At 44.5% G+C, this 26,278-nt stretch overlaps 1 protein-coding gene across 5 annotated transcripts in view; it reads right to left on the reverse strand.

Moving 5' to 3' along the window:
• ANKRD17 (ankyrin repeat domain 17) overlaps positions 1–26,278 on the reverse strand; it is a 67,406-nt gene that overhangs the window by 2,682 nt on the left and 38,446 nt on the right. For 2 of the 5 annotated variants that reach the window (XM_057381829.1, XM_057381831.1), the window contains exons 8-31: positions 24,046–24,283; positions 23,689–23,880; positions 23,210–23,319; positions 22,484–22,571; positions 21,808–21,935; positions 21,228–21,371; positions 20,616–20,718; positions 18,372–19,127; positions 13,859–14,007; positions 12,650–12,761; positions 12,333–12,478; positions 11,193–11,335; positions 10,562–10,775; positions 10,027–10,202; positions 9,620–9,782; positions 8,788–8,883; positions 8,486–8,602; positions 7,821–7,992; positions 7,163–7,610; positions 6,925–7,080; positions 6,564–6,713; positions 3,512–5,163; positions 2,348–2,545; positions 1,535–1,783 (exon numbers count right to left, since the gene is read on the reverse strand). In XM_057381829.1, coding sequence (XP_057237812.1) covers positions 1,535–1,783; positions 2,348–2,545; positions 3,512–5,163; positions 6,564–6,713; positions 6,925–7,080; positions 7,163–7,610; positions 7,821–7,992; positions 8,486–8,602; positions 8,788–8,883; positions 9,620–9,782; positions 10,027–10,202; positions 10,562–10,775; positions 11,193–11,335; positions 12,333–12,478; positions 12,650–12,761; positions 13,859–14,007; positions 18,372–19,127; positions 20,616–20,718; positions 21,228–21,371; positions 21,808–21,935; positions 22,484–22,571; positions 23,210–23,319; positions 23,689–23,880; positions 24,046–24,283 — 6,100 coding nt within the window. The remainder of the gene's footprint in view (positions 1–1,534; positions 1,784–2,347; positions 2,546–3,511; positions 5,164–6,563; positions 6,714–6,924; positions 7,081–7,162; positions 7,611–7,820; positions 7,993–8,485; positions 8,603–8,787; positions 8,884–9,619; positions 9,783–10,026; positions 10,203–10,561; positions 10,776–11,192; positions 11,336–12,332; positions 12,479–12,649; positions 12,762–13,858; positions 14,008–18,371; positions 19,128–20,615; positions 20,719–21,227; positions 21,372–21,807; positions 21,936–22,483; positions 22,572–23,209; positions 23,320–23,688; positions 23,881–24,045; positions 24,284–26,278) is intronic. The other 3 variants (XM_057381830.1, XM_057381833.1, XM_057381832.1) reach the window with 3 other exon arrangements.

Here is a 26,278-nt window from a genome sequence, read left to right on the forward strand (position 1 = left end):
TTTGGAACAGTTACCTGCAAGCACAGCACTGCCCCTGACATTTTCCTCCATTCCAACAGCAAAGCTGCAAGTTGGGCTACCTCTCCCTCCTCCAAAAACCTCACATCCTCCAAAAATTCCTTGTGCTTTTGGTGCTGTGGAAATGGTGTGTACACTATGAAGCCTATTTGCTCTACTTCACCACCTTTCTTCCATTAATTATTTAATATTCTAAGGGACACAGAAGTATCTGCGCCAATAAAATGACCTGCTGGAGACATACTCATGCTCTAATTCTCTGAATTTTTCAGAGACAACTTGGTATTGGTGCTMCAGTTTAAACCCCACACATCCAAAAATCCCATTTGCAAAACAAAACATAAGAAAATTGTATTTGGAGAAGGAGTACAGAAGCAATTCTGAGGAACCCTCATACTCAATCAGAGAAAAGCCAACCCCAGTGTCAACTGAAAATCAAAATGTAGTAATTGACCAAAGCAAAAAGAAAACAGTGTCCCAAAAGCCAAGAGAGGCACCAAGGAGAACATTTACAACCACATAATACTAATAGATATTAAATTTCTAAAGATTCTATGGGAAAGGATCACTAGTGAGGTATAGGAAGGGTTTGTATTTGGGGAAAACCCCCAGCACAGTCAGTCGATTAAGCTGGACTAAGTCAAGCAGCAGAACAGATTGCTCTGAGAGGTGGAGCAGTTCCCATCCTTGCAGGTTTTCCAGGACAGACTGGATGAAGTCCTGGCAACATACACAGAACTGATGGCAAACCCCATTTTGTGGAGGAGGCTGACAGGACATCTAGAGGTCCAATTCAACACAGTCTCAATATTCACACCCCACATACCAAGCAAAAAAAGCCTAAAGAATTAAAAATCAATCCACCACAAAAGAATAATCACTATGAAAAAAGTTTACCAGTCTCCCAAAAATTGCATCCAAGACTCCTGACAAGTTTGGTGAGAAGAGCTGYAACATCACTAACTGAAATGGTTAATAAATTCTAAAATACTAAATTCTCTGTGAGTCCAGGAGAGACAAGAGCCTTGTGCTAGTAGAAGGCGAATGGCTGGGAAGAACAAAGGGAACCCAAATGTGGAATATTACCACTTCATAAAAGCACCATCCTCAGCACACAGAGCTCTTAGCTACAAACTGAATGTTAATTCCTACTGTACAAACAATCTCTTTATCAACAAAAAGAAAACAGACAGTTATCTTGGGACACTTTGATTTCCCCTCTTAAATCCAGTGATCCTCACTGTGCTCATCCCTGGTAAAACCTGTGGGGTTTTTTYCCCTGTTCTTGGAGTACCAAATCTTCACAGCCAGGACATTTTACAACTCSTGTGGGTTTCAGAAACCTCGTTACAACACAATGAAGTGAACAGGAAGGCAAAGAGACGTCCCAAAATCCTTTGGGAAGAGCATTTCTGCATTTCAGGCACTCATTTCTGCACTGTCCCACCACGCTGAAGACAAGTTTGGCAAACACAGTGCTGTGATCAATTCGAGTGCATCTGTGAACAACACATACCTTGACTGCCACCTATACCTTCGAAGGACCAGATCCCACTATGTCCCACTGGGGCAGCCAAGTTGCTCCCAATTACAGAAGGAGTAGACGTTCCAGTTTGTCTAATGCGTGCAGATCGTTCAGTCCCGATGGGAACGGGAACTTTTCTGTCCTGAGAAACGTTACTGGGTTTTTCTGATCCCAAGGACACTGCTGAAGGGGTGGGAGAGGGTGCTCGTACTCCAGAGGACACGGACTGAGCAGGAGATTCTGCAAGGAGAGCAACAGGAGCACTTAGTGATGGCAGCCAGACCCCACAAACCTATCCCTGAATGCCCAACAACTGCCAACAGGAAGCTGGTTAATGCCAGATTCATCTGCCTCAGGGTAATTTTGTTTCCAGATCAGAGATACTCACCATTGATTTATYCCCTCATATAAAATGCTTATCATGCCCCAGCAGCTCAGCCACTGGGCACACACCACAAAAACTTAACTAAGCATCACTGCCTATCAGCAACAGAAGATTTGAGGATTATAYCCTAAACCAGAGCTGAAATAGGCTCCAATAAACCCATACTTTTTTTTTTTTAAGTCCTGATTTGCTCCCTGCAAACTTTGTCATTATTTTTGCTAACATGTTCCCTAAATAAGCCAGCACTCAATATCTTATTTGTTTTCTGTCCAAAATCTCAGAAGTGCAGGAGCCAAAGGTAGAAGAAGGTACCAGAACCTGTCCTAAGGATTTTTTTCCCAGAATACCTTACACAGTTCTGTGGGACTACTTTATTTACACAGCAGCTTCTCAGCAGCTTCCTGCTGACCAGAACTTACCATTTGATGCTGATGAACATGGAGGCAACAAACTAAGAGGGGAAAAATGCTGTCTGTTAAAATTAGCAGCTGCAGGTGCTCCACCCAGAGGCGTCCCCGGCGCATAGATCTGCCCTCCCGACAGGTTGGAGGCAAAGTTCCCCAGGTGGGTAGAAGAAGGTGTTACAGAAGCATAGGGAGAATCCATACTGACAATACCTACRAGAGAAAACAGGCACGGGTGACTCCCAAAATCTCCATCAGGAGGTCGCCCGTGTCATGGAAATAAAAAGGAAAGAAGGAAAACTTTTATCCAATCCATTTTGGGGGGGCGTGTGTTACAATTCTCCAAAGAAAACTGGAGTATTAAAGCTTCACACTCTGTAAGTCTATTCAGAATGTGGCAGTTTTGCTGCAYACATAAATCAAGAATGATTCTTATTTCATTAACAACAAATGGCACCAATTAGCCAAGATATTCAAAACACAAGAATAACTGCTCCCTTCCTGTCCTCTTCAAGGAAGAAAGGGAAAAATAGCATATTAGAGATGGATCTAACACTAAATACATTCGTATTTCTTAGGGGCATACAGGGTCTTAGTCAAAATGCTGACCACTGTATCAAGATGACAAAGTTCAACACCACCATATTCATGAAAGAGGAAATAAAATGTTCTCYTATCTCTCAATCCAAAAACACCTCAACGCTCCTACAAAAACAGGCAGTGATGGTCCAAACCACGTGGGTGCTTTCTGGAAGCTACAAAACAGGTTCTGTGACAACCCCTTGGCCTCCATTTTTCCTGAAAGCTCAATATCTCACTAAAAAGATCAGGCAGTCAAGGAAATCACRTTGTTTTGACCAAATTTAGTAATTAAGACAAAACCCCTCTTGTAAGTTACATACTCACACCAGAACACCAATTTTTTTTACCATCCTAAAACTTGGCAGATGCTGCATTTTTCTCTGCAGCTTCAGGAAAAGTTCATACAAACTACAACACCCATTAGTGTTTTATTATCTCAGCTATTGAGGAGAACAGACTGGAATGGATARAACCCTATTTTATCCATCAGTTGCCAATTATTAGGTTTGACAGGGCACTTAAAATAAACTCATCTTGGCTTAAAAAAGCAAGAATAAAGTGTTAATATTATGGTATGGACACAAGCCAGAGACTTACCTGAGGGACTTGGAGCTGGCCTCTGTAACGGTGGCCTAAAACCTGGGGCTTTGGAAGTGTCAGACTGATGCAACGGATCWGAATTTGGCAAAAATGAGGACTTTGCTGATAGCATAGATTCTGGTGTGGTCTGAGAGGAAACGACGGAACCGCCCCAGAAGGCGTGAGCAGACGTGGGGCTGTTCTCAAACAACGTACTAAAGGGCCCGAAAGGCAGAGTAGCACTGAAGTTGTTGTTYCCCATGGGCTTGTTCGCCGGGTGGGCCGAATTCTGAGAAGCACTTTGTGTACTTAAGGTAGAAGGAAGCTGCACTGAAGAAGGAACGCTGTGGGGCCTTTTGATGTGGTTGACGTTGAGGACCGCGACGGAGGAGTTCTGCACGGGAGCCGGGTTCTTGTGGACGCCGGCGGTGCCGTGCACGGGCGGTCTGACAGCCGGGGTTTCCATCTTGGCCGCGGGCTGAGCGGAGCCCATGGACGCCTGCGACACAGGGAAGGTGACGGCAGCGCCGTTCGGACCTACCCCGGCGGCGGATGAGCTCGTCGCCGCTAGGTTTGGAGGCACGGCCATGCGAGGGTCTGCTGCGGGAACCTGAGGTTGCTGGAGAGGGGGCCTGGCCTCCGGCAGAGGGGCTCCCGGGGGCTGCTGATGAGCGGGGTGCACGGAGGAGCTGCCGGCCCCGGCGCTGGGCTGCCTGCTGCCGCTGGAGCCGCCGGCATCCACGGCGGGAGGGCTCCCCGCGTCCGCGTCCGACGGAGGCGCGCCTTTATTGGGAGAGGCGGCGGCGCMGTCGGAAGGGCTGCTCCGGGAGACGCCCGCCGGCTGCGCGGGAGGAGAAGGAGATGAGGGGGAAGATGCGGGGTAGTGTTCTTTGGCAGTAGGAGTCGGATACGTGGCGTTGGTGGGCGCCGTGCTCGTGTTGCTGGCCGTGGTGGTCACCGTGGTGGTGGTGGCGTTGGACGTCTTCACCACCGTGACGAAGAGCTGCCTCCTGACCGAAGGGGAGCTCGGGCTGCCGCCGGCAGAAGATCCAGGCACAGTAGAAGCCACCGCAGTCGTGGTCGCCGTGGGACTCGTCGTCAAAGAAGTGGATGAATTGACCTGAGAAGCGCTGCTGCTCTGGCTGTTATGGCGAGGCACCATGTGAGGTTTGGGCGAGTTGGTGGCTCTGGCGGGGCTCAGCGGCCTGACGGGRAACGGGCCCCACGTGGACTGCGCCGGCGGGAAGGTACCTCCGAAATGCGTCATGGGCAGCCGAGGCGGACGGATCTGCTGGAAGGTCTGAGCRGCCAGCAGCGCGTGTGCAAACTGCGGAGGAGGATATGCCAGCGGCAGAGACACCTGGAAACCGGGCCGCACGTTGGTCACCGGGTTCTTAATGCTTTTGTGGCTGGATGCCGAGGAGATGGCGGGCACGGCGAGCGCGGAGGCCGTCTGAGATGTCGACGAAGCGGCCACGGTGGTCACTTTGATACCCACGAGAGAACTGTTAGCAGCTGTAGTGCTGGCAGGTGTCGAGGACCCTATTTTGGAGTTTACAGTTGAACTTTTCAAACGGTTCTTTGGAATAAGTTCATCGATTTCTTTATCTGGATCCTTAATCAGAGCATTGATCAACTGTGTGGCCTGTCTGGTTGATTCTGTGCCACCCCTACAAAAGGCAAGGACGGGGAAAGAACATCTAAAGCACTGACACACATTATAGCCAAGGACCTCCCGCACATGATCCAGACTATCATCACAACAACACAATCTATCACAAAAACAGCTCCCTTGAGAAGCTTCTGGAACTTCCACCATGTCCAGCAGAGCCAATCTCTGATGGCTCTGAAGATGATGGACATGCCATTGGCCAAGCCTGGGCCTGTTAGAGAGGTTGGTYATGCCTCTGTGATGACAGATATAAGGAGGAAATTAAAACAAAGGGGCAGAGAGTTTTCTTTAGTCAGAAAAGGAGGAGGAGGTGAGGACATGTGAGGGAACAACACGGAGACACCAAGGCCAGTGCAGAATGAGGGGAGGAAGGTGCTCCAGGTGCCCAACACTCCTGGGCAGGCTGTGGTGAGGAGCGTGGTGGAGCAGCTGTGCCTCTGCAGCCCTTGGGGTCCACAGGGGAAGCCTGGAGGGAGCTGTGTTCCAGCAGGAGACTCATGGAGAGAGGGGCTTCGCTGCCAAGATGGAGCAGCCTGGCCTTGGAGGAMTGCACCCCATGGACGAGGGACCCAGGCCGCAGCAGTCTGGGGAGGACTGCTGCTCGTGACATATGGACCACGATGGAAGAGTCTGCAGAAAACTGCCTCCCATGGAAGGACCCCACAGTGCAGCAGGGGWAGGACTCCTCTCCCTGAGCAGTGGAAGATCTTGGGAAAACACTRACCCAAACTCCCTGCACTGTTGGTGGGAAGGAGGGAGGCGGTTGAGGGGAAGAATGGTGTTCTAAGGGTTTATTTTAGTCCTCATTATCTTCCTCTGTCTCTGTAATAGAYTCACTTTGTAACTGCAAGTTGARCCTGTTTTGCCMTTRRAGTATTTTTTCCYGGTTCCTTATCTCGACTCTTGAGCCCTTTGTAAGTTAATTTTTTTTTTCTCCCCTCTGTCCAGCTGTGGCAGAGGAGAGCAGAGTGAGCACCTGTTATGAGTGCCTAGTGTTTGGCCAGAATCAAACCACARCATACAAACAGGAAAATAACTACCCAAAAACTGAGCCTGGCACAGTCCTGCTGCTGACAGCTACTCAAGAAGTTCAAGTTGAAAACTCCAAATCCCAAAAACCCCAAACRGTTAAAATACTTCCGTGCTAAATACTCCTTCATATTTCACCATGTTTAAACAAGCCCAGACAAGGAATTCCAATGTTTATGCCTCACCTCATCTCACAAGTTGTCTTTGTACCTGCTGGTGGTTGTACTCTGTTTCCCCACCCCATTCATCTCCCCTGCTTTAAAGTGATATTCCAAGGAACAACCACATCAAGCCTTCAATTTTCCTATATAGATGAATGCTCAAGGAGAAAACACCCAAAGGACAAAGCCAAGGCAGGATCCTGCTCACCTTATTGTGATGATTCGGTCTCCAGTTTTATCCTTCTGTTTGTCAATGTCTATGTGTGCTCCYGTGCACTCCCGGATGGCGTTGATGTTACATCCTCCTCTGCCAATAACTCTGGAAATCACAGTTGATGGGACAGAAACCTTCTTGGATCTACATAATAAAGAAATAATATTAGGTGGGAAACACTTGYGTGGCACGAAGCTGGGGGAAGATTGGTCAAAACAATACTTTATTTTCTGATTCAACCTATGCAGCAGTGATTCTGTGAAACCTCAAACACACTACAGAGGTCATTCAGGAACTCTAGGGAAGGCTACACAAAGGACAATATCAAAGGGAATATGGGGAACACTCTGCTTACCTTCTCACAACTTCCTTCCAACCTTCTTCCCTTTTCTGACCACGTTTAGGGCTAGCAATGGTTAGCTTTCCATTTGGAGAAGAAAGGGGAGAAGGAGTGGATTTTGTGCAAGTAGACAAGGAATTACTCGTCACYTCATTGATAACTTCAGACAACCTGCAGGAGGAATTAAATGCTGTCATTATGTGGGGGAAAAAAAAGGATATTGCACTTTGCATCCATGGTCACAGGAACTTACTTGATGGATGACTTGCCAGGGACTGCCTTCCTGTCATCCTTTGGACAAGTGACGAGCACCGAGGGTTGCTTTTTGTTGCTCTGGGTGGTAGTGACGGCTGTGGAAGAATGATTGTCACTTTTGTGGCTGCTGTTGCTATTGCTGCTCTCATCGCTACAGCTGGAGATCCTCATATTGTCACTGTCACCACTCTCACTGGTGCTGCTGCTCTTGGACTCCCCRTTCACCTTCTCAGGCTGGCTATAGGAAATTGGAAGCTGATCATCAAATATAATCTGAACGTTATCCGGGGTTACTTTGTTTTTCCTGTTTTTCCTCTTGGAGCTCGTTGTGGTGATGGTGTTATTCCTCTTGCCATGAGAACCTGCTAACGTTGTCCAGGTTGCAGATATCCCTATGGTGGTGGTGGTGGTAGCACTGGGAGGCTCCATTGGGACCTCGGGATCATCTGAGGGAAGAGTAAGGAAAAAGCAGCAGTCATTCAGCTGGTTTGAAGAAGCCTGAGTGTTTTCCTTTCCAAATCACACAACTTAGCATTAACTTTTTCACAGGGCTCCAAGAAACACACACAAAACCCCTGACTACGCAGACATCCATAACCCTATTACAGATGTCATACAGAATTTCATCCCTTTCTTGAAATAAATGCAGTMATCACCTTCAGCTTTTAACTTCTCTTTCTCCTGAGCAGCTTGAAGTTCAAAATTCTCCTTATTTTTTGCTTCTATTTCTTCTAGTTTTCGCCTTTGTTCTTCTTTTTTCTTCCTCCTTTTCTCCTTTCTCTTCTCTCTTTTGGCAGCCAGAGCCAGTCTCCTGCTTTCTTCCCTTAGCTACAAGTCAAGCACATGGAACAGCATTATAACATGTCCCATGCATTCCAGGAAATCCAAATGCTTTCTATTTCCCTGGACTTTTCTGTTTTATTTCTACTACAGTACCATTGTTTCTAGTAATACTATTTTTTCTTTTTAATACTTAAGACATAAAACAGGCTTTAGACCTAAAACCCATATGACAAAAAAATACCCATTTCACACTTGAAAAAAACACATTCAGAAATCCTTCACTTGGTACAACACTGAAAAATCCTTCTTTTGGCACAGGAGAAATAGTTCTATTGGCATTTCCTGACCCAATGTCTCTGAATAATAGCAAAGTTCAAAGATTACCTGAACAAGATGCTCAGCCCTAGACACTCCAATTAGGTGATTACACACTCTCCTATACCTCAAGAACAGCTTTTACCGACTGCATCATCTTGAAGGAATGTGCAATTGGAATTTTAAGAGAGAAATATTCCCAGCTGCAACTCTTGCCACTTGCCTTCTCCAAGTCCAGTTCCTCTAGCAGAATGCTTGCATTTTTGTTGGCTTCTGCAGCCTGTCTATCTTTGGCTTGAACAATTGACTCCATACACAGGTGGCACTTCTTCAGCATCTCCTGAAATGAGAAAGCACCTTGAGTACAACATATTCTCATTTCCTGTTGTTTTTCCTCAAAAATTCCAATGGGACTCATCCTTCAGCTGAAAGTTGGTGGCCAGTGAGGTGAAGAGAATTTGTAACACTCTCTGAAGCTGAGACACAATGCTGCYCCTTCTCAAACCCTCTTCCCTCCCTCCTTACCTTATCAGTAATGGTTGCTATGTATCTCATGCACTCYGAGTCAGATGGGAACTGGTTCACCTCTTTCACCAGATAACGCACCACTTTCACATGGCCCTGCAAAACAAATTTCAAGGACAACACTTTCCATCAGAACCGGCTGCCTCTGGTTTGCTGACAAACACTTCAGACCCAGCACTCCATGCAAAATATTTATTTTCAACTCCTCAACACATGATGCTCTCAACACTTTTTTTTAGATCTTTCTCACCTTCTCAACTAGTGGGGCACATTTCTGACACGAGAGAAGGCACATAATTACCTCCTGTCAGGTTGCCCTCACTCCAGAAGTACTTTCACAAACTTCTGCCTTTTTTGAGGCACTTTTCAGATGACCAGCTCYACCAGCTTAACAGCTCCAGGCTTCTACAGTCATCTGGAATTTTTCCAGGACTGCAGCACCAGTACTGTTAGCACACTACTGTGCTAACAAAAATCATCTGTAGACTCAAATCACGCTAAACTGCACATTTTTTGAACTAAGTCCTCATCCTCTCTTGCAGAACYAATCCCATTTCCCCCCAGTTCTGTCACACAGAAACACACTGCAATTTTCACCCCTTACACACACACCAGAACCAGCCTCACTATAAAGCAAATTCCAATTAGAATTTAACACAGTTATCACCCAGGTGACACACATATCTGYTTTTGAAGATTCAATGCCAAGTGTTCAAATCAACTGACATATTATTAAACATGCAGTTTTTATCAGTGTGTTCTATGTCTAACAGCTGTGTGGGGATGATCAAGACAATACTAGCTAAGAGCCAAGCTGAACTTCACACTCTACCTTTCGGAAGGCTGCCATGAGAGGAGTTATTTTCCTGTTATCAGCTGCATCCACATCAGCTCCAGCCTGGACTAGCAGYTGGACAACATCAAGATGGCCTCCATTTGCTGCCAGCCACAGTGGAGTATTCCCCTTCTTGTTCCGCACGTCGATGTGAGCTCCCCTACAAAACCAAACACACCCCATCAAAACCCTGCATTTGGGCAAAAGGAAGCACTCAGACCCCAAAAAGAACTTCATGTGAGCACATGGGTTAAATAAAATTAAGTAGTAAAAGTCAACAGACACAGAACCTCTCCCATTTCCTAACCCTTCAGTGTGTATTTGGGAACATTASTGTACWTYRGGAAAATGAAGTCTAAACACAGCCMTATTTTTTTTAAGCTGCTCACTTGCAAACACAGTACCTGCTAATGAGGAGCTCACAGAACTTGTAGTGCCCTTTGTCTGCTGCAATGGTTAAAGCTGTATCTCTGGATGAAGGTACTGGGGGGGCGTTYACATCTGCACCTTTGTCCAGCAGGACTCTGCCCACTTCTGCATATCCCCCAGAAGCAGCTTCCATTAATGGTGTGAGACCAGTCTGGGACAAGCAAGCAGGAAAAAGAAGCCATTAGTTGGGGGGTGAGTGCCTTACCTGAGAGCCAGCATTTATTTCACTTACAAACAGAATGGATTACTATCCTTACACTTGTAAGCATGAAGACAAATCAAGACTTCAGCAGAAATATTTATTAAATATTTGCAAACCACCAAAAACTTTGCAACCACCAAAATCTCAGCCCTTAAATGCAGCCATTTTTTTCTATCCAGTGGTTCAGTTCAGTTAACTGGACTAGAGAAGTTAACTTGCACAGAAGGCAAGAAAATCAGGAAACAACAGAGACATGATGACTTAGAAGCACCTCTTTCTGGAGGCTTCTCCAGCTGTTTGCTCATTACCTTGGCTCTGTGTTCCACGTTAGCTTTTCTATCAAGCAGCAGGCTGACCACCTCAGTTCTTCCTTGGAAACAGGCCAGAGTCAGAGCTGTATTCCTGTTGGTCTCGATCTGGGCATTTATGTCAGAGCCCATGTCCAGTAACAGCTTGACAGCAGCAGTGTGCCCATTCATGGCTGCCAGCATCAAGGGAGAAATGCCCAATTTGCTACCAGTTCTGAAAGAGAAGGAAGAAAGAACCAAAACTGTTTTAAAGGTCATTTCAGAAATGTGATTATGACAAACTCATGAAGGCAGAGTACTTACACTGAAAAATCATCTGCACACCAACTTCTACTGAACTACAAGAGGTTCCCCATAGCAGCATCGCTCTAGAGACCCCCTGAATGTTACTTTTTGAGTGCCTTAAACTCAAGGGCATCTCTTATGAGGAACAAAAACTGTGTTTGGCCCTTTCCTTAGACCTGTGCAGCTCCCACCTGAGCTGTCTTCTACCCCCCAAGTGACACAAAAGCATTATGTACGTGTGCACACACAGAGTAAACTGCGCAGGAAAAACAAAGGGATAACACACACACTTTGTTCACACAGCTCTCAGCCAAGCCCAYGAGATTAGGGGTGAAAGGGAACTTGCCTGGAATTGATTTCTGCCCCAGCATTCAGCAGAATCTTGATAATGTTCACGTAGCCGCCTGAGGCGGCGAGGCTCAAAGGGGTGTAATCGGACACGTTCCTGTGCTCCTTGTTTGCTCCTCGAGCTAGCAGCAACTCCACCACCTGCAGGGTTTGAAGAAATAACATGTGGTTTTCTCCCAGACGTGCAGATCTGGCCAGGACAAATGGCTTTCAAGCCAAAGCTACTGTTGGAAGGCATCAGTTCAATCAGTTGCTCCCTACACCCCTTGCCTCACAACCACACGAGGCTACAACTGTGCTCCCAAAGCCACCAAAAAACTTCCTTTAAAAYATCAGACCTGATTGGTCATTACTATGCTTCAACCATTCACACCAAATTGAACAGCACAGTAAGAAAAAGCAGGTCTCTTCATGATTATTTCTGCCATCTTTAAAGCCTGCCAAATTCAGAGATTCAGTTTCAAAGCAGTGTACAAAGTGCTCCTGCTTTTTGTGCTCTCCTGCAGAGGACTCGACAAGAAACTCAACTGTCTRGCACTTAAAATCACAGTGTACACTGAGGTGAAAACCCATGGTGTCACCAAGTACAAGGCTAAATTTACCTCACTTTCATATTTTAAGCATTAAAAAAGTTTACCCTAGACCTGCACAATTCTCATCAATACATTCTCTATGAAATCACAAAACAAAAGCACTATCAAATCCCAAAATTTGGGCAGGGGGGCATCTTGACATCATCTCTACTGCCCAAAGCCCAGTGTCTTCCCATGTTTTTTCCCCAAAAGCTATGACATGGCTCATGTATGGAACCCATTTGCATGTGACTCCTGCTTCTCCACAAGAACACTCGTGGCATTCACCTTCATACCATCCATCCAGTGATGCTGGAAAAAGCCCCATAATGGGGCACTAATGACTACACTCAGGAGAACACCTGCACTGCACCAGTACAGTCATCAAAAGAGAAAAAGCAATCTACATGAGAYAGTTGTAGTGTCTAAACTGGAAAACGGGAAGCTCTTGGCATCTTTTTTAAACACATGTTCTGTTTGACTGTAGATTTTATAAAGATTGTTTAACAATACTGACACAATATGTCATTCACACACTGCTTCTGAAGATTTAAGGTTTACATCACCTCTTGCCTCCCTCCTGAACAAGCCAAAGACAAGGGAGTGTCCTTGGTTCTCTCAGACTGGGCTTCRATATCAGCTCCATTATCCAGTAAGATTTCCACAACACCCACATGGCCAGCTGTAGCAGCCAAAATAAGTGGAGTAAACCCTGAAAGAGAAAACAATGTTTGAAGAGTCCACATTCATAAGTGGTAAGAGTTAAAGCACCAGAAATGCAAGCCTAGAGGTCTCCCATGAAGTCCAGGCTTATTGGGGATTTATTTAGTGGGACACACTGGAAAAGCAGCCAATGTTTGTAATGCCATGGTGAGACACCCACCTTTCTTGTCCCTGTGTTCAATGTTGGCTCCTCTCTCCAGCAGGGTTTGTACCAGCTCCTCGTGGCCCCCAGCACAAGCCAGTGTCAAGGCTGTGTCGTGGTTACTCTCAGTCTAAAGCAAACACAATATACACAGGAGAAATGCTTGCTTTTTCAAATATGTTATAATGCACCTTAGCCAGAACAGAACCATAGCCATGCCAAAACAAAACACTGCACTGAGCTGAAGGCATGTTTATTGATTCCCCACAGCTCCCTTCTGCCTGCAAGGTTATGACAGGATTCTCCTTCTCAAGGCAGCTCTGCTGGGAGATTTAAGAAGAAATCCCAACAAGAACTGAGATTCAAGAACTGAGCTCTCATCTGCACTCTGTTAACCAGATTAACTTATTACCACTGCTTGACTCTGACCTTTACATGGTATAATGAAGGTAAGAATTCTGTCTTTAATTCTTAACACTCCAGTGCAACCAAAGGCTTCATCACAGCACAGCCCAAGCCAAGTGCCACAAGCAGCTACGTAGCAAAGGCTGATTTTCCAGAGGTTTCTCTCCTTTTCTCCACAATCATCTCATGCTTTTCCTCTACTCCATGCTRCCCAAACCTTAGTTGTGTTACATACAGCCCAGAGTTGTGCATAGATATATGCCAGTTAATATGCAAATGCTTTTTGCCAATGGCCAGCTAGTTCCAAGCCAACATAAAGTTGGCCTTCTAACAACTATTTTCAATATAGAAAAGCCCTTCCCTTAGTGGAAATGAGAGCCTGATTTATTTCCTCTTGCTAAAAAAACCACAGCAATTATTAGTTTTGAGACTTCCATACATCTGTGATGTCTGGCCAACAATTTGGAAGCACAGCCGAAAACTACGTGTGCAATGCTTTAAGCCTTATTTTTGTCTTAGGATATCAGGCCAAAAAACATTTAATTTCTGTCACAGAAAACTCTGCTGTTTCTCATAATCACACTGACACAACAAAGGAATAAGAAATACAAGTGTTTAGTTATTCAGAGACCTTTTTTTTGTTCAGTAAGAGTACAGAGGAAAGTGGGTTGTGACTCTCCGGGGTGTTGTTCTGGCTTTCTAAAAGCAGCAAATGCAGTCCCCAGACCCCAATCCATTATGCACCAGAGYTGTTTGCCACCACTGAATGATTCAGGATGCAGAAAAACAGAGCTTAGTGCAGTGTGAGAGTGGCAGGCTCACCTGGGCATCGATGTCTATAGCAGGGTAGATGGGCAGCATGGCTGAAGGAGAAATGATGGGACTCGGAGTCGGCGTCTGAGGTTGGGACACTGAGGTTGCAATGCTGTGGGTAGGAGTGTTTGACATTGCAGATGCTCTTCCACTCACTGCTGTTGGACAGAAGAACCACACTTAGTCAAAGCAAAACGCAAGTGCAGTGTGACAAGAAAGGAACAGTGGGATGAACTCCCACCGACAGATGGAACTCCTTAAAAACTGYTGTTTTCCACAAACATATACATTGCACACATTTAGCCCAATCTTTGAACCTTTAACACTTACAATTTGAACTATGAAAAAGGTTTAGTGTATTCMATCAAAGAAAGAGTTAAGTATCAGATTGACTCAGATTGACAGGTTTTCTAGAAGCCAACCAAAGATGAATTTATTTTTTTTTAACCCAATGATCTTTCCTACAACAAATCAGGCATTATTTGGACCAGGAGTTCCATACCTTTGGAAGCAGGGCTGCAGAACAAGCCCAACCAACGGGTATCTACGCAATTCTTTTCAAAACAATTTAAATATTTCCATGTAGAAGTCTGTCCAGCCTTCCCCCCCACCCCCATAAACAGAACAAAAAAGCAACAGGGCAGGATGCTCACRTGGCAGAATTTGCTGAAACCAGAGAAGTGGAAGCTTCGTAACAGCCAGTTTGCAGAGTTTGGCCAAGATGTTAGGTAAGCAAAGGTAATACCACTTACAGTGATGAGAGTGTATGGACATGACACAGAGAGCACTGRCTGCCACACTCCCTGGAATTCATTCTGTACACAGAATGTTTAGAAGTACAGAGTCTAAATCAGCCAGGGGAAAACACCCATTTTCCTACTGTTCCTCTGAAGAACTCAGTTTTTCTCCCTGTCACTTCTCCAGCTGTTTCTCAGGTGTGAWGCACAGCAGGAATTGAAGCACCACATTTGACAAAAGCACTTTAAACTGCAGAATGAAACTTTTCCAACCAATGCCACAAAACGTGCATCCTAACAAGCCCAGTTGTCTGCTTCCACCTCTGCAAGGCAGCTGTGTTTTATATCCATTACTAATTTAATTTCTGCATTTCCTACACAAAATCCCAGCAAAGAAGCTAACAAATGTCACTGGGAGAGCAAAGAACTCCCAGCTTCTAATACAAAAAAAAATATCACTAACCTTGTATCTAAGAGTAAGTCAGAACTCAGGATTCAAACTTCCTGGACTGATATGTTACAGGGCCTTTTGAAAACTTATGTCACCTTAGAAATCAAACTAGGATTAAAATAAACATCCTGAAAATATGCAAAAATATTCTGACATAAGGTCAAAARTATCATGGGTTTTAAATAATTTCTAAGAACTCATGCTCAAGTCCCAAAAAGGGAACTGGGAACAATCTACTCTACTACAGGACATTATTCAAATCTCAGATTTAAAAAAAAAAAATCAAGTTAGTTAAGAAGGTCTCAAATCAGATTTTTATATCTGCAGTGAGGGAAAAAAACAAACAAAAAAACTCCTCAATCACCCCCCAATCAAAAAAAAACCCAAACAAATGCAAAAAGAAGGACATGTGCTTCAGCAAAAATTCACAAACATAGTTCTTATCCCTACAGCACAATGCACTGGGACACAATACTCATTTTTATGCATRAACACTTTGATAATATTTATTTCAGTATCACCTGGGTGGAGTTCAAATTTCTAGTGAAAATGCCTAGAGTGATGAACAGAATTTTTACAGCATTCAAACTAAAATACTGAATGTTTTCAATAACCCAAAAGGTTTTCACTGCAGTCTTGAGCCCAGTTTGTCTGTAGTATCCTCAGTTATTACAATCTGGGGATTAAAATCACTACAGAGCACTTTAGATGCAGAACATGCCTTGGACTGTAACATTTTGAATTCAATACAAACAAAGGTTTGCTGCTGTGCAAGAAGGGCTCCATGGATAAAGCCTGAAAACCATTCCACACCTGTGTTTTTAGTTAAGATTAGGTAAGAGTGCAAGGTGGCCTAAGGCAGATCAGTCCCACATAAAACCAGCTCCTGCTCCTGTCCAATGGGACACAGCCTGATTTTCCTGGGATGCTGGCACTTTACTGTGATTTTTTTCAGTTTTGAGTCTYTGTGAAAAGCTTAGAGCCAACACAGACTCTCTCACTCACTAATTTAGCATTTTGAACTGGCTTATCCCACAAGGTAGCTTCCAGGAATGCATTTTATCAAGTGCTTCAAGATTCTTGAGGTTCTTTGTGAAGCTCTGTGACTGGACATAATCCTTGGAAGATTTACTTACTTTACTTACTTTATAAAAAGCTTGCTATTAAAAACAAGGTGGTTTTTCCTCTTTAKATCTTTACCACACCACTTAACAGATGCAACGTTTTCACACAAGACTCCAATAACTAACCCTAAAAAATATTTTTTTATGAGCCTCACAGCAAGCAAAGAACTTGCCCAACATCTGAAGCTAAAAAACAAGCCTTTTGCTTGTCCACAATTCCAGCAGGACCATTAAGGTGCCCAAAGGTAAAAAATGAAGGATATTTATTACTTCCTACTCATTGTTTTCAACTAATTTAGCACAGAGATGCACATCAAATCAAGTCTGCACAGTCAAGGTGAATTTGTTTCTGTAACTGGTGCTGTAAACACAGCTCTGCAATGGAAATAAACTAAAGGCATCTCAGCAACAAACATTTAAATCCGTAAGAATACTCAAGAAGCTTCTGTTAAAGCAGTACATGGAGTTACTGATCAAATATTTAGCTGCTACGTCWATCTCCTGTGTTACACTGAGACCAYTRCAGCTCCACRTTGAACTGTGATGTGAGGATTCAAGCTGGCACCCAAGTTCCATACTCAGGTCTGTGTTTGCTTTAAAAAACCACCCCAAAATCAGCCACGTGACAGAAAATGAATTCAGACTTCCTTCCCCTGTTTTGGGGCTGAGCAGTACCAAAGCATTCACCTAAATCACACTGCAAATACCTGCCTGCCCCAAAAGGCACGCACAGGMAGGTGACCTGAAATCACACCTGCTCAAGATGTTGTTACATGCAGTTAAACACATGTCCCAAACWGCCTAATTCCAGCTTTAAGTTCTATTTAAACACAATTCAAGTGCATTGCACAGATTCTTTCCAAGTACTGCAATCATCSCAGCTTTTGGAAATTCATGTTGTCATGTATCCCAGCAGTTCCGTATGAGAGAAATCTTTACTATTATTGCAGGATATATGTCATCTTAGATACTTTTTCATGCATACATCTTGCTTTTTATCCACTTCCAATCTTTATGTCTACGCTTCAATTTTAACACAAGATTTCCAGGAAAGAAACTTCTGCAATCTTGAATTAAGCTTTGCCTGGACCCCAGSTCACTCATTAGGTGTCTCATTTCAAAAGTGGCATTCCAAATATTTTAAAAACTCCCCACCTTGTAGTGGTAATCATTTCCCATACCTTCCATTGAGTCTGTACCACTACTGCATTCCAATTCCTGCAGCACACACAGGAGCAGCTCTGGGCTGACACCTTCTTGGAGATCTGCCTTCCCTCTGGAACCCCTCATCCTAACATGCTTTGCAAAACAGACTTGTTCAGATAGRCAGCACTCAGAAAAATGACAGTGCATCAGCTTAACCAAGAGCATCTTTGTATATCTTTATCAAGTGAGGTTTTTTTAAAGACTGTGTCCTACCAGTTCATCTGTGTTCAGCTAAGGAGTCAAAGTGAGTATTTCAATGACTGCTTTAGCACGGAAAGGGGATGAAGCACAACTGAGTGGGGTSTAAACTGAAGCAACAGTGACAATTCACATTTAAAACCCGTTTCATTCTTTTATTTTACTGCTTAAGGCCTTAGAGCATTCATGTCATGGATAAAGAATTCTCCAAAGCGATGACAAGAACTTGGTAAGGCTAAACATGTTTTTTGCTGGCAGACATTTTTATGAGTAGATGTTTCAAAAATTCATAGGATTATCACCTTTTTTTTTCCAAGAAGGCATAAAAGCTTCCAATAAGTAGCCTACAGAAGGCCACCTGGAGCAGCTCTTATTCTGAAGATAAACCCACAAGTTCCTCACATTACAGGCTTGCTGTGGTGCAGCAGTTGCTCAGCCTAGTGCAAGTGGGCTCTCAGCTAGTCCAGAGTACCATCCAGTCTCAGCATGGTGCTATTCCTGAGCTACAATCAGGCCAAAACAGAACTATGAATCCTAACCAATCCCCCCCAAAACTAGGAAGAGTTCAAAATGCCACTCCACCATACCAACCTGACCAACAGGCACCAGTTAGTTCACCCTGCAAATTGAAAAGTTAAAGCTCGTTTTCCCCACTGCTCAAGACAGGGATCAGAGGGCGAGTGGTACTTGCCGTAGAGCTCRTGGGAATACACAAACACACACACAYACACATATAGAAAAAGAAGTGGACATCCCCTCAACTGGTCAAGCAAATATTATACCTGCTCATAACAATATAAACCCACCTGCCATGATGTCATCCAGCGTGTCATTGAGCGTCTGAGCAGGGCTGGCTACCATTAACCCTTGCTGTGTTTCTGTCAGTATTCCTTGCCCCAGCCCTGCTAGTTGTGCTTGGCCCAGCACTGGCTGTCCAACTATAACACCTTGCAGTTCTGTAAGATTTGCGATGGACCCTGGAGGTAAGGAACCTGCTGCCAGAGGCAAAGCTTGTGGCATGGCCAGAGGCTGAATTGGTGCAAAACCCGTCTGCGCAGCAGCTTGCTGAGGGTCATCTTTAAGCAAGATGGGGTCCACTTGCTGCAATCGTGCATAGTCTCCCTCTGAGAGTTGTTCTCCTACCCCAACGGGAGTCAGTAGTCCCAGATGCTGGCAAGACTGTTGCTGCTGCTGCTGCTGGAGCTGAATTCTTTGCGCTTTTACCTCTAGATATTGCTTTTTTAGCTGCTGCTGAGTTTTCAGCTGTAACTCTCGCTCCACTTTCTGCAGTTCCTCCAAAATCTTTTGTTTCTTCTGAATTTGTTCCTCTCTGGTTTTGTTCAGCTCCTCGATCTTCTCTTTGGTGAGCTGGTCAGCGTGTGCCAATTCCAGGGACTGCAGCTGAGCGTTCTTCTCTATGGCTTCTTTTATCCTCTGCTCCAGCTCTGTCAACTTGCCCTGAGCCTCTTCTACAATGCTCTCTGGAGACTGATTGGTGATGTAACCCTGTACATCCTGGTTGTTTGTTGGCAAATGACTGCTGGACTTTTGTTTAGAAGCAGCTGTGTGAAAAAGAAACCCCCTCAGAAGCAATGGAAGTGCATACGAATGGCACCCTCATTACAGAGCTAGCGCTGGGGCACGGCCGGCTGCGCACCAGGGCACAGCACCCACAGAAGGTCCGTGTGTCCTGCCAGCCCTCCATGAACACCTGCCCRCTCGTACCCAGCAGCTGGATTGCAATTTAACAGGACACAGCACTGCACATGCATCCCACAAATCCCTGTRCTACGGTGACAGATCTACTCCAGCAATCGGTACGATTTGCCAAAGGAAGCGATTGTCTCGAGCCGCTGTTACCGAGTGCTGCTACAAGAAAACTGCCAACAAAAAGCAAGGATATGCTGTCTCTTTACTTGGTGTTTTGCATCTGGTATGCTGTTGGGACAGACATATGCTTACAGCCCTAAAAGCACAGCCCAAGGGGCACAAAAACATCTCGGGGACTGGGACTAGGCCACCGGTTTTGCTACATTTTAAGAAGCGCTTTCTAGAACTAGGAATCCTTTCGCTCCAGGTATCCAGCTTTGCTCAGGTGACAAACAGTGCCAGAACCCAGGGTAGTCATTTAGATTTAGCAGGATCTAACAGGGTGTCTTTAGCCACCACGCAGTAGACAGGATTTTGTCTGTGTCAAAACTCAGCTCTCTGCCCAGGCAAGGCAARTATTTCAGCCTTCCTGCAAGAACAAGCGATGGACTAATCCAACTGGTCTTTTATGCAGAAGTCCCCAGTAACACAGCTGACATGCTCTGCCATACCAGGTGGAGAAGCAACAATCGGTTAATTTTGAAGGGCGAAAGGCAAATCAAAATTCAGGATCTGAGGCAGTGGAGGTGCCCAGTTTCTTCCAGCCATCCTCGCTGTATCTCCAGAACAATACAAGTGTACACACAGGATTAATTTTTAGGACATGCACGCCTGTATTTGCTACTGCTGATGCTTGATAAAAATTGGTTTTTGAAGAGAATTCTTAAGTACAGAAAGCGTTAAGTATCAAAATGGCGAGAGCAAAATAGATGCAAATTTAGTCCTAGGAGGACCTGAGCCACATCAGACTAAAGATTTTACTGCACAAGAAATTCCGCCTTCAATCCAATTAGTCAAACCCACTCCCAGACTACTACCCTAAGGAAACACAAGCTATCAATTCAACTATGATATGAAGATTAACATGGTTTTTGCAACTTCCATTATCCAATTTCTATAGACTTCTGGGTRACATTTTGCATTAGTTCAGTATGTCAGACTAGAGATTTTAACATGTTTACTTAGGCAGATTTCTTGATGTTTTATGATTACAGGGTTRGATGACTGATACTTGGTGGATAAGCAAATCCTTTAAAAAATTTTAAAAAACCCCAAAAATCGCAGTTTCCTTGACTGAATCCATAAACACTCTTCATAGRAACTACTCTGCTGCAAGTGCAAGCCTCTATCTTCTACCTAGGAAGGATATTTAGAAAAGAAGCTCCAGAAGTAGGACTGACCTTTGTTTCTGATGGGAAGGGTGGTGGCGACATTAGCAGGGGGTTTGTCAGGCTCCTGGGGTGGGACGACCATAGGCAGCGCCTGCACTGGTACTCGAGGAGCCTAAAACGTTGGATACTAACAGATTACTCTTCTCATACTCTGTGCTAGTTACAATTCAATAGAAGCTAAACAAAACCTGYCAGAAAAGTAGACTTTAATGGTGACTGATAACATTTAATATGCCGAGTTCAGTAACAAAGCATGAGATCTGTATATACTTTGCATTTTGCAAACTTGACAAACRACACTCAGCATGGCCCAGTGCTATACTGCAGTACAGCAAATACAAGCCACAACGGGCTATAAATGTAATTCTGAACAGTCTCATTTAGGCAGATGCTTTCACTTGCTGGCTTTTTCCAATCCTACTTAGAGAGTAGTAAGTATGATGAAAACACTGCATCACAGTGTTCAAAATTCTTCCCCATTTCCATTTACAGCTCCAAGTAATTTTTAGTGTGCTCACCTACAGTTTATAACATGACATGACCAGCTATTCTCTCACCTTTAAATTCCCCAAGTAAGAAAGGGCAAAAAAGCCCCAGAGAAGAGCAGCCCTGCAATCTTACCCTATTTAGATCATGGGATGGTGGGGTCAGCTGAGTGGCATCGGGTGGAGGAGCAGAAAGCAAGTTGTTTGGGTAATCTAGAAGGTAACAAACCACGCTGGTGTGACCACCTTTGGCTGCCTCGATGAGCATAGTTGATCCGTCCTGAAGAGGAAAAGATCACAGAGTCACAAAAGAGCATCATCAGAACAACACTGCCATCACCAACACAACACTGCAGCATTTTGGGAGACAAACACAGTACCTAGGACTGCTCTCTGCTTTGTAAATATTCACTCAATCTCTAGCAAGTTCACATCTTAATTTAAAGGCTTGATGACGTATTTTCAAAAAAAAGTAGTACTTAAAAGAATTATGTCCAGTTCCACAATCAGGACTTTATAAGTGGAGGGCAGCCTTTATATTCATGATGGTGAACAGACCTGCACTAACTCCAACAATATGTACAYGAGAAAAACACAGCTTGTGGAAACYTCCATTTAACTCATGACAGGTTGGATGAGTTGCAGAGATACAAAAGGAGAAAAATCAGTTGGCTATTCTTAGTTTTAGAGGCAAATGAGGCAGCTGAGGGCCAAACCTTGAGTCGGTGTGTGGGATCAGCACCATGAGCGAGCAGCAGCTCCACCACTGCCAAGTGACCYCCTGCACAGGCCAGAGACAGCACTGTGTGATCATTGTTTGCTGTGGTCCTGTTCACATTTGCACCTGTGAAAAGGGGAAACAGCAGCTMAAAGAGAGTTCAACAGGTTCACTTCTATCAAAACTAACACAATTAACTACTCTGCAATCTACACAGGGAAAATTCCATCCTGCTGCATGTCCTACTCCATGCAAAATAGGGACAAAAAAAAAATCATGAGCATCGGCCCAGGAAAGAGCAAGTGGATATTCCAGGTTTGTATCAAAACACCAAGCAAGGTATAGTCCAAACCTGGAAACCAACAGGCACTTGCAGTTCAGCTTCTGAAGACAGTGCTCCAAAGCTGCAGCAGGGGCATGGAGACCCTGGTGATCCCTACTACTGCTGCTTTTATAGGAATTACAGGATGAAACACTATTTTCACAACCAGTCTCAGTTCCACTAATCTCAGCAGAAACCACATGCAATCATTACATGCCTAGGTGGACAACCAATTGCCTACTTGATTTTATGACATTTAAAACAAATCCAAGGCCGTTAAACTAGTTCTGACATATTCATAACTTGAAATGTTTCTAATGTCAGGAAAACCCAAACCTTTCCACACTCTTACCTTTGCTAATCAAGAACTGAACAGTGCAAACATGACCTGCCCTGGCAGCTTTCATGAGAGGGGTTCTTCCACCTTCCGATTCATGTTCCTACAGCAGATAAAGAAAGGCTTCAAAATCCAAAGCAGCATGTGAAAGGGGCAAGCCAGCCTTCTAGGGTTTTAAATGGAAAGGCACTAGACTTGGAACATCCTTTTTTGGTGTTTTACAAACTCAGACATAAATATTTAGCTAACATTTGAACTGAAGGTGTCTGGTAGGCAGATGAACCAGTCACCATCCCTTAGCAAAGGTGTGACTTCTGGACAAGAAGCACTCAGGAACATGGTGGGGATTTCAGTTAAACACGACATCTTCTGACTTGYTTAACTTCACTTTTTGATAACACACCGGTGTACAAGCTCACCCATCTTAATTCCATTACATCACAACAAACAGATTGTCAACTATCTGATACATAAGGTGTAGAACAGATTTGTAGGTACAAGGACTAACCCAGAATAATCTCAACAATTCAAAGCTGAATACCATGACAAAAGAATGAAATCCCCTATTTTCCTGTCCAGGCAATCTTGAATRGCTTGGAAATGCTTTAGACATCAATCACCATAGGACTGTAACWGACCTCAGCACTTCAGGATAATTTAACAGCCCAAAATACATTAAAGAAAAGATGTTGATAATTTTATTTCCTACTTAGATTTCTTCCAGGAAGGTAAATGACTTACCAGATCTGCACCTGCCTGAAGTAAGACATCTGCTACATCAGTGTGCCCGTTTTCACAGGCRTATGTCAGTGCTGTGTCACCTGTTGCTGTTGTTGCATGCACATTAGCCCCTGAAATAGAGTGACAAAACCTTGTAAGCTTTGTGTGATGGTCATTACAGAAAATATGCAAGCCYCCATAATCTTTACAGGATCAAAGCAAATTAAACATCCCCCATTCAATCCAGTATCTATTAAGGTGATAACTTGATCATACTCTAAGAAGAATAAAAAATAAACTGCAAGTTCAACTCCAAGCAAGTTTACATCAACTCAGTCTTCAAAAGCTAAATTAGAATCCAATGAGTAAATTACTTAGGGCTCCAAAGACCTTCACAGTCAACTTCAAGAAGCTGCTAATGAAAATGTAATGAATCTTGAAAAAAGTATTTTTCTCTTAGATTAAGCCTTCACAAAAGTGTTAACAAAATGACTCCATACCTGCAGCCAATAAATATTTAACCAGCTCCAAATGCCCCTCTTGAGCAGCCTCCATCAAAGGTGTGGAACAGCCAAGCTCTATGTCAGCTCCTGCTTTAATGAGAAAATCAGCCACCTCCAGAAACCCTCCGCAGCAAGCCAGAGTCAATGCGGTTTCTTGCGTCTCCTCTGTCTGAGCATTGATGTTTGCTCCTTCAAACAAGGCAAAACACCAGTTACAGAAAGCAGGATCAGCAGACAAAGCAAAAGGCATCTTATTACCAAAGSAAACAGAAATCCCAGTAAATCAGTGCTTTTTTTCCCCAACACATGCAGCTCTGCTGGGTTCCAGCCCGCAGAAGGCCCCGCAGCAGTTACCTTGCCCCAGTAACAGTGCCACCATCTCCTCGTGGCCTTCTCGAGCTGCCTCCATCAGTGGTGTGTATCCCTCATCATTGACCTCCTCCAGGTTAGCTCCACGYTCAATTAACAAAGCTGCCAGCTCCACGTGCCCTCCACAGGCTGCCAGAGTCAATGGGGACTCAAAGGAGTCTGCAGGCATGTTCACCTGAGCTCCGCTGTCCAGAAGTAATCGTGCCACTTCCACATGACCATCCTGGGAATTCAAACAAAAAAAAACATCAAAAGATTGTCCAAATAAGCTTTGTCAGGCTCAAATTCCCTCAAAAGACACAAAAAGTGAGTAAAATGAGTCAAAAAAAAAATTAAACAGTTTTCCTGAATATTTCCCCTAAGCATTTGGATAAAGGGTAAGATCTCCTATTGAACCGGCACCGGAAGAAATGCTGAGCATGTTTTAATGAACATGTGCCACTCAAAACTAAAACACCACAAACTTCATATCAGACCTCCTCCTCAATGGTCTAAGTAACAAGCTGGACAACTTTTTTATCAGATTCAAGTGTTTGGGATCAGCTTACTTGGGGTGGAGGGAGCTCTAAAATGAAGCCCAGGAAGCTGAGAGGGAGCTTGCTACTATTTTAGAAGCTTGTCTCCTCCCCAAGAACAATAGTAAGACCCTTTTGCTTCCCCCCTTCCTTAAGAAGCAGCCGTGCACGCTGACCTGGCTTGCCTCATGGCTCCTGCAAAACCATTTCACTGCTCAACTGAACAGCAGAGTCAAGACTTACTTTCTCTCTCTGAGAGAAAAGCCAAAATGAGCCCATTTGTCAGGGGTTCCTTACACATCCCAGGGGCCACCCRAGCAACAGCTTTCCCTTGGCAGGATCCTGGCAGGGTTTTCTGGATACCATGATCATGCTGACAAACCCTTTCTACCAAAAGGTAGCTCCTCAGTTTGCTTTCTTCMTTTAAAAATACTTGAGCATAGGATCTCCATCATATTTTCAGTGTGCCATAAATTCAGGAACTATTTGAAGTGGCTTTTCAGCTCCGTGTTTACTCTGGAGGCCTGACAGTGACACATCCAACTGCCATTCCATTCTGCTTTGTTCAGACAGAAGCACAGACCGGCTTGGTCGCTGTGCTCCAACAACAGCAAAAACTCTCCAAGCAGGTTTTCTCCATGAGGAAATCACCACCATTCCAGCTTGGAGTAACCAGAATGTGACACACCAAACACAGGAGGCTGCCATGAATAAACAGCCACTCACCAGGAACACAAGGCTATCCCAAGGTTGGCACTGAATGAGGTTAAGCACACCCTGATCTCACATTAATTCCTAAGAGGCAGCAAACTGCAGCCACAGCCATCCTCGCCAAGTGGGAAACCACAACTTCAGAAAGCTCTTTTCCAGACAAAATACCAAACTGCATCTGACATTTTTCCGCTTCATTTTCTCAAGTGTTTCATACCTTCTTCTGATATCCAGGGAGCAAAACACGGTTTCCTCTCGGAAAAATATCTGGGACATTAACTAGGACATATTCACCTTTTACATGAAATGACAGAACTATTTTAGGGAAAAACTCCAAGACTCCATAAAGAATCTTTCCTCAGGGAAATGCAGAGATGGTGCCTCATCCATCAGGCTCTGGCAAGACAGCTCAGTGCTCACCCCGATCCACGATGAGGATGGTACAACACAGCACCAAAGTTTACTTCAAAGCTTTCTATGTGGGCCAAGCAGCCTGGAGGACAACTGAAGCTGCTGCTTCACCACACAAGGGGATTGGATCCATGTTTTAATAAACCTTGCACTGGGGTGGGGCTGTTGAAAAGGAAAAGCCTTGCAACTGGTAACAGCTMAGAGAAAGCCACCTGAGCAGCCTGCACAGGAGCAGTAGCTGCATTTTAAAGACGAAGCTCTGTGGGCATCAGTCCTTCAGCGAGAGCAATGCCAACTAGCCCAACCTGCTTTCTGCTYCCACAAGGCAAGTACCATTGCCCAACACCTCATTTGCATTAAACCAATATCAACTGCTGTCTATTTTTAAAAAACTCTAGGGCAGAAGTCTTCCTGAATGCCTTGTAGGACAGGGTTTAAACCTGCACTGGCTACGCCACAGACAGACAATTGCAGCACACATTCAAGTTCAGTGCTGCTCTAGAGAAGGCAGTTTTCTCGTGCCATTGAAGAGCAGTAACTGTTTCTACACAAAGAACATGCTGAGATGGAAATCCTTGCTC

This window comes from Malurus melanocephalus, unplaced genomic scaffold, assembly GCF_030028575.1.
Source record: "Malurus melanocephalus ecotype Western Australia unplaced genomic scaffold, MMel_1.1 scaffold_533, whole genome shotgun sequence".
Classification (NCBI taxonomy): Eukaryota; Metazoa; Chordata; class Aves; order Passeriformes; family Maluridae; genus Malurus; species Malurus melanocephalus.